The sequence below is a fragment of the Pteropus vampyrus genome, unplaced genomic scaffold (genome assembly GCF_000151845.1).
Source record: "Pteropus vampyrus isolate Shadow unplaced genomic scaffold, Pvam_2.0 Scaffold548, whole genome shotgun sequence".
NCBI lineage: Eukaryota > Metazoa > Chordata > Mammalia > Chiroptera > Pteropodidae > Pteropus > Pteropus vampyrus.
The window spans coordinates 2,458,503-2,467,360 of NW_011889329.1; the positions used below are offsets into that span (position 1 = coordinate 2,458,503).

General features: G+C 35.5%; 1 protein-coding gene across 2 annotated transcripts in view; it reads left to right on the plus strand.

Moving 5' to 3' along the window:
- FRMD7 (FERM domain containing 7) overlaps positions 1 to 8,858 on the plus strand; it is a 57,896-nt gene that overhangs the window by 40,288 nt on the left and 8,750 nt on the right. For both annotated transcript variants that reach the window (XM_011383888.1, XM_011383889.1), the window contains exon 6: positions 5,934 to 6,048. In XM_011383888.1, the coding sequence (XP_011382190.1) occupies positions 5,934 to 6,048 (115 nt within the window). The remainder of the gene's footprint in view (positions 1 to 5,933; positions 6,049 to 8,858) is intronic.

The window sequence follows — 8,858 nt, forward strand, 5'->3', positions numbered from 1 at the left end:
TGTTGTCTATCTTTTTGATTATGGCCATTCTAGTGGGTTTGAAGAGGTATTTCATTGTAGTTATAATTAGCATTTTTATTGACTAATGATATTGAGCACCTTCTCATCTGCTTATTAACTGTTCCTATCTTTTCTTTGGTTAAATTCTTATTCAAATCTTTTGCCCATTTTAAAATGGGTTATGTTTTATTGAATTTTAAGAGATTTTTATATATTCTTATTAAGATATGCAATTTGCAATTTTTTCTATATGTAGCTTCACTTTTTATTATCTTAATTCTGTCTTTTGGAATGCAAAAGGTTTTTTTCCCCCCAGCTTTATTGAAATATAACAGACAATTAGTTGCTCATATTTACATTGCACAATTCAATAAAGTTTTTTCAATTATAGTTGACATGCAATAATAATATATTAGTTTCAGTTATACAGCATAGTGGTTAGAGATCTATATAAATAATGAAGGGGTCACCCCACTAAATCAAATACCTCTCTTCCTTTTACTTATTTTTTTACAACATTGTTGACTATTTTCCTTATGCTACACTCTATATCTCAATGACTATTTTGTATCTATCCATTTGTACTTCTTAATCCCTTTGCCCTTTTTCACTGTCTTCCCAACCACTCTCCCATCTAGTAGCCATAAAAATATTCTCTATATCTATGATTCTCTGTATCTTGTTTCAGTTTTCGATGTTTATTTTGTTCTTTAGATTCCACGTGTATGGAAATCATGCAATATTTGTCTTTCTCTATATGACTTCATTCAGCACAATACCCTCTAGGTCCATCGATGCAATGTCTTTTTCCATCCCCTTCCTTTTAGTCTGTGTCTTTTTAAATCTGAAGTGAGTCTCTTGTAGGCAGCATATATAGGGGTCTTGTTTTCTTATCCATTCAGCCTCCCTATCTTTTGGTTAGGACACTCAATTATTTTCCATTTGTGGTACTTGTTCATAGACATGTAGTTATTACCATTCTTTATTACTGTTTTTGATACATGTTTTTTCTTCTTAAAGAAGTCTCTCCAACAATTGCTGTAATACTGGCTTGGTGTTGTGGCTTATTTTTGTCTGGGAAGCTCTTTATCTGTCCTTCGACTCTAAATGATAGCTTTGCTGGATAAAGTGTGCTTGGTTGTCAGTTGTGGGTTTTCAACATTTTGAATATTTTGTGCCAAGCCCTTCTGTCTTGTAAAGCTTCTTTTGAGAAATCAGCTGCCAGTCTTATCGGAGCTCTTCCCTTGTAGACAACTAACTGCTTTTCTCTTGCTGCTTTTAAGATTCTCTTTGTATTTAACCTTTGGCATTTTAATTATGATGTGTTTTTGTGTGGGCCTCTTTGAGTTAATTTTTTGGGGACTCTCTGAGCTCCTGGGGTTGTATGTCTATTTCCTTTACCAGGTTAGGGAAGTTTTCCATTATTATTTCTTCAAATAAATATTCAATTTCTTATTCTCCCTCTTCAGAACATGAATGTTGTTACCCTGAATTTTGTCCCATAAGCTCCTTAAATTATCATTATATTCTTAGTTACTTTTCTCTTGCAATTCTGATTGGATGTTCCTGTCTTCACCATCCTCTATATTGGTGATTCGATCCTCTTCTTCATCCACTCCGTTGATTCCCTCTAATACACTCTTCATCTCAAATAATGTATTCTTCATTTCTGACTGGTTCCTTTTTATAATTTCCATTTCCATTTTTATGTTTTTTATCTCTTTGTTAAAGTTATCACTGAGTTCATCTACACTTTTCCTAATTTCATTGAGCATCTTTACAACCAGTGTTATGAACTTTGCATCTGTGAGATTGCTTGACCCCAATTTTCTGGATGTCTGTTTTGTTCTCATATGTCTCCCGCTTCTTTGTCTTCCTATTTTAGCTGACTTTCTGTGTCTGTTTCTATGTACTAAGCAAAGCTCCCAAGTCTCCCAGTCTTATTAGCATGGCTTTGTGTGGTAGGTGTGCAGTGGTAGGTGTACAGTCCTGAGAGGGGTTCAGCTGCAGGCCAAGTTTCGCCCCAGCCTGTGCCCTTTGAGAGCCACCTGGTAAGATTCAGCAAGCAATCCACAGATTCTGTGCTTATAGTTTTCAAGAGGCCATGCCAGAAACCAAGGCCAGCTGCAACCAGTCTGTGTCTTGGCACTGCTTAGCAAGGAGCACTGGACTTTCAGAGGACACAACTGGATGTGGCTTGAATAGGAACGCGAGTTGGGGGAGGTGGAGTTTCAGGGAATCCTCTGGGCAAAGCAACCTCTGTTATCCAGTTTGATGAAGTCTCAGCTAAGGCAGCACTGCATCTGCACACTGGGAGGGTGAGGGTTCAACAGAAGAACAATGGATACCACGAGCACTTCCGCCTGGGAGAAAGCCTTGCTTTCAGACTTTGCTCTGACAACTCAGTGTCCCCCTGTAAGACCCTGTTGCTCCTTGAGCAGCCAACCAGATGCTGGTGCTCAGAGTGAGCAGGTTTGTCACCATGGAAATCTGCTCACTGACACGGCCCCTTTAAGAGGCATCTGCAGCTGCTGATTGCAGCTGCTGTAGGTTCTGACCCACTCAGCAGCTCCGGATTGAGCAGCCTCACACCTTTGCCCCCTCCTACTTCCAACTGTTGCAGGGTGATTTCTTATTTCTCTCCTTAGTTGTGGGGCTTCTGTTCATCTAGACCTCTGGCAGCTCTGCTTGCCGTTTGCTCTGTGTTTCTGTCACATCTTTGATGTGGTCACAATAGGGGATGAATGAACCTTCTATTATCTACGCCATTTGCCTGGTCTTGGAGTGTAACAGTTTTTAATTTTGATAAAATTCTACTTTCTCAATATGTTTTGGTGGATCATGCTTTCGCTTTTGGTGTTATATCTAAGAACTCTTTGCCTAACAAGGTCACAAAGATGTTCTAAGTTTTCTTTTAGAACTTTTATAAGTTTACCTCATAGATTTATGTCTATGATCCATTTTGAATCTTATAGTATGCTTGTATGGTATATGCTGTGAGGTAGGAATCCAATTTCATTGTTTTTGCATGTGGATGTCCATTTGTCCCATTTGTTAAAAAGACTGTTATTATTTCTCCACTGAATTGTCTTGGCACCTTTGTCAAAAACCAATTGACTATAAATGTAAGGACTTTTCTCATGACTTTCAACTATATTCCATTAATCTATATGTTCTATGGCATTACCACACAGTCTTGTTTACTGTAGCTTTGTATTAAGATTTGAAATAGGGAGGTATACATCCTCTAGCTTTGTTCTTCTTTTGCATTTCCATGTAAAATTTTAAGATTATTTGTCAATTTCTACAAAAAATTTGTGAGGACTGCATTAAATTTATAGATCAATTTTGGCAAGATTATAATCTTTACAATATAGAACCTTTAAACCATGAACCTGAAATGTCTTCATTTATATAGATCTTTTAGAAATTTCTCTTGTCACTGTTTAGTACTATTCAGTATATAAGTCTTACACATCTTTCGTTAAATTTATTCCCAAATATTTTATTCATTTTATGTGTTATTATAAATGAAATTGTTTTCCTAGTTTCATTTTTGGATTGTTCAGTTGTTAGTATATGCAAATACAATGACTTTTTGTATATTGATCTTCTATCTCACTACCTCGTTGAACTCATATATTAGTTTTAGTAGTTTTTTTTTTTTTTTGATTCATTAGGATTTTCTAGGCACAGGAACATGTTGACTATAAGTAAGACAGTTTCATCTCTTCCTTTTCAGTGTACTTTAAGAAAATATTTCTTCTTCTTGCCTGATTGCACTGACTAGAACCAGCAGTACAATACTGGATGCAAGTGGCAAGAGCAGGCATCCTAGTCTTGTTCCTGGTCTTAAGAGAAAGCATTCAGTTTCATAACATTTAGTATAATTATAATGTTAGCTGTAAGTTTTTAATAGTTAACCTTTATTAGGTTGAAGAAATTTTCTTCTATTCCTTGTTTGTTGAACTTTTTTTTTTTTTTTACCATGAATTAGTTTTGGATTTTGCCCAATGCCTTTTCTGTGTCTTTTGAGATGATAACATATTTTTGTCCTTTATTCTATTAACATAATGTGTTATATTAATTAATCTTCACATGTTGAACTGATCTTGCAATCCTGGGATAAATCCCACTTAGCCATAATGTATAATCATTTTGATATGTTATTGGATTCAGTTTACTAGTATTTTGTTGAAGATTTTTATTTTTGTATTTATGATGGATTTTGATCCGTATGTAGTTTTCTTGTGATGCCTTTGTCTGGGTTTGGTATCAGAGTAATACTAGCCTCATAGAATGAGATGGTAAGTATTCATTCCTTTATTATCTGGAAGAGTTTATGAAGAATTGGTATTTATATTTTATTTGAACATTTGATAGAATTAATCAGTGAAACTATATGTGCCTGATTGAATTTTAAAGAGATTTCTACATTTATCGATTTTGGCAATAAATAAAAGAGCCATTGATTTGGTCTTTTTTTTTTTTTTTAACAAAATCTTACTATATGGAGATTTTCATTATAATGTGATTTTTTGGGAAATATGCACATATTCTTCACCTGTTTAAAAACGAGCATGCTGTCTACAACACAAGAGAAAACCAAGACAAAAGAGAAAACTTTCTAGCGCTCAGAATTGGTGCCCCATGTCCATATATTTTACTCAATAGGAGAGCAACACAGGATTCAATGGAAAATCTATTTACTCTTACAATTCATAAAATGCTAACACATTTGGCTATATGGATTCTTTTTTTAATTCATGTTACAATGTGAATTTTATTAGAAAAATTGGGTTAGGTTTTTATTGTATGGTAGATTAGAAGTCACAATTTAGAATCAAGTGGAAATCTATCTCTTCAGGGGAGGTCAATGACCAGAAAGTGATTCATATCAATCTGATAGAGGGGGAAGCCATAAAAATTATAAAGAAGAGACAAGAATTTAAAAGCAAAGCATTTTGAAGCAATTTACTGTGGGGGCAGATAATCCTATATACCTCAATTGACTTTGTAGGCATAGTGCTATAATAAATGTTTCTAATAATAAATTGGAGACATCTAGAAATGAGTAGATTATGATCAGGGATAAACTGCCAGTCATTTGGAAGAGCCAGAATGATTTATCTACTGGGGATTGCAGATAGCTGAGGTTTTACTAGATTCCCAATGTACAGAGTGAGGAACGGCTGTGACTGGTTTGCATTGTAGTTATGGGGCTATTTGTTTGCTAGGGCTCCCATAACAAATACCACAGGCTACATGGCTTAAATGACAAAAAATTATTTTCTCAGAGTCTGGAGGCTAGAAGTCCAAGATTGAGGACTTGGCAGTTTTGGTTTCTTCTGAGGCCTCTTGTCTTGGCTTGCAGATCGTTGCCCTCCTGATACATCCTTACTTGGTCTAACCTCTCTGTACCTGCACTCCTGGTGTTTCTCTGTGTGTCCAGGATTCCTCTTCTTATAAGGGCATCAGTTATTTTGGATTATAAAACACCCTTCTGCATCACTTTAACCTAATCACTCCTTTATGGGCCATTTCTCCAAATACAGTCACATTCTGAGGTGCTGAAAATGAGAAAGGGGAGAGGGGCACAATTCAACCTGATCAGAAATGGAAGAAATCATAAACAGGATGCAGGAGAATAAAATAAAATATATGTGATCCTGGAGCCTTTAAGACCTGCTTTGTGTTCTGTGACTTAGGGTGCTGACACTTGATAGGAACCCACTGCTTCTGATTTGAAAAAGAACCAGCTAATTCCCCCCTATATCCTAAAGTATAAATAGACATACAATGTGGGGTGGGAGACCTTGGGCTGCATTGGCTCCAAAGAAATAGCTGCTTGAGAATGTCAGAGAGTGTGTGTGGTACTCCATTGCCTATTTCTGCAATGTTAATGTGAAAAATATCACTTTTCTGTCATGCAGCAGAACTGGGAGATTTTCATGAAGAAAAGGATGGGAAACATCTGGCAAGAACCCGGTACTTACAAAACCAAGACTGTTTAGAAAGCAAGATCATGCAGTTTCATCAGAAGCACATGTAAGTACTTTAACTAGCACATGCTTCCACCAGCAGGAAATGCTGTACCTGGGGACAGACTCTTTGTTTTTTATTTTAGGATAAAATTTTATTTTATTTTATTTTATTTTATTTTATTTTATTTTGATTAATTCATTGATTTATTTTTATGGTGACATTGGTTGACGAAATCCAGTAAGTTTCAGCTGTACATTTTAACAATAAGGCATATATATATTTATACTGTGTGTTCACCTCCCATAGTTAGATTTCCTTCTGTCACCACACATTTGACACCCTTTACCCCATCTACCTCCCACCTCACACCTCGTCCTTACCCTCTGGTAACCACTAGGCCATTGTCCATGTCCATGAGTCTCTGTTTGTCCTGTTCATTTGTTGGTTTTAGGTTTATATCCCACATATAAGTGATATTACGTGATTTTCAACTTTTTCTGTCTGGCTTATTTCGCTTAGCATGATTATCTCGAGGTCCATCCATGTTGTTGCAAATGGAAGTATTTCATTTCCTCTTATGGCTGAACAATATTCCATTATATATATGTACCACAGCTTCTTTAGCCAATCATCTCTCGTAGGACACTTCGGTTGCTTCCATGTCCTGGCCACCGTGAATAACGCTGCTATGAACATAGGTGTGCAAATATCTTTTTGGATATGAATTTTCAAGTCTTTGGGATAAATACCCAGTAGAAGAATTGCTGGATCATATGGAAGATTAATTCTTACTTTTTTGAGGAACCTCTATACAGTTTTCCATAGTGAATGTACCAATTTGCAGTCCCACCAGCAGTGTATGAGGGTTCGTTTTTCTCTGCATCCTCTCCAACATATGTTATTACATGCCCTGTTGATTACAGCTATTCTAACAGATGTGAGATGGTATCCCATTGTGGTTTAGATTTGCATTTCCCTAATAGCTAGTGATGTTGAGCATCTTTTCATATATGTTGGTCATTTGTACTTCCTTTAGGGAGAAGTTTCTGTTTAGCTCCTTTGCATATTTTTTGAATGGATTGTTTGTTTTTTTGTGTTATTGTGTGGTATGAGTTCTTTGTATATTTTGAATATTAGGCCCTTATCGGAGGTGTTGCTTGCGAATATATTTTCCAATTCTGATGGTTGTCTCTACCTGGTTGACGGTTTCTTTTGCTGTGCAGAGCTTTTTAGTTTGATGCAGTCCCATTAATTTATTTTAGCTTATATTTCCTTTGCTTTTGAGGTCAAATTCATAAAATCCTCCTTAAGTCCAAGGTCCTTGAGTTTAGTTCCTGTTTTTTTTTCTTTGCATTTTCTTGTTTTAGGTCTTATATTTAGGTCTTTAATCAATTTTGAGTTAATTTTCATATGTGGTGATAGACAACAGTCTAGTTTCACTATTTTGCAGATGGCTTTCCAGTTTTGCCAGCACCATTTATTGAAGAGGCTTTCCTTTCTCCACTGTATGTTTTTGGCTCCTTTGACAAAAATTATTTGCCCATGTAAATATGGGTTTACTTCGGGACTCTCGATTCTGTTCCACTGGTCCGTGTGTCTGTTTTGCTGCCAATATCATGATGTTTTGAATACTATAACTTCATAGTATAATTTGAAGTTGGGCAGAGTGATGCCTCCAACCTCATTCTTTTTCCTCAGGATGGCTTAGGCAATTCGGGGTCTTTGGTGCTTCCATACAAATCTGATGATTTGTTGTTTTATTTCTTTTAAAAATGCTGATGAGATTTTGATGGTGATTGCATTAAATCTGTCTAATGCTTTAGGTAATATGATCATTTTAACTATGTTGATTCTTTCAATCCAAGAACATGGAATATCTTACCATTTCTTTGTATCTTCTTCGATTTCTTTTAATAGAGTCTTACAGTTTTCATTATACAGGTCTTTCACTTGTTTTGATAAATTTATTCCTAGGTATTTTATTCTTTTTGTTTCAGTTGCAAAAGGAATTGTTTTTTTCATTTTTTTTCTGACACTTCATTATTAGTGTACAGGAACGCTATGGATTTTTGAATGTTGATATTGTATCCAGAAACTTTACTGTATTTGCTTATTGTTTCTAGTAGTGTTGTTGTGGAGTCTTTAGAGTTTTCTATATAGAGAATCATGTTATCTGCAAATAGTGACAGTTTGACTTCTACATTTCCTACTTAGATGCCTTTCATATTTTTCTCTTGCACTCGCTGGGACCTCCAATGTTATATTGAATAACAGTGGCAATAGTGGACAGTCTTGCTGTGTTTCTGATACTAGAGGGAAGGTTTTCAGTTTTTCATCATTCAGTGTAATGTTTCCTGAGGTTTTGTCATATATGGCCTTTATTATCTTAAGGTACTTTCCTTCTACGGCAATTTTGTTAAGTGTTTTGATCAAATATGGATGCTGTATCTTGTTGAAGGCTTTTTCTGCAGCTATTGATAGGATATTATGATTCTTATATTTTACTTTATTTATGTGGTGTATCATATTAATTGTTTTGCATATGTTGAACCATCCCTGTGCCTCTGGGATGAAGCCCTGTTGATCGTGGTGTATAATTTGTAATATGTTGCTGTATTCGATTTGCTAGCATCTTATTTAGTATTTTTGCATCTGTGTTCATTGGAGATATTGGTCTGTAGTTTTCCTTTTTTGTGTGTTCTCTTTACCTGGTTTTGGTATCAGGGTAATTTTGTCCTTATAAAATGTTCTGAGAAGTATTGCCTCCTCTTTGATTTTTTTGGTGGAGTTTGAGGAAAATATGTATTAAATCTTCTTTGAATGTTTAGTAGAATTCACTGTTGAAGCCATATGGTCCTGGACTTTTACTTTTT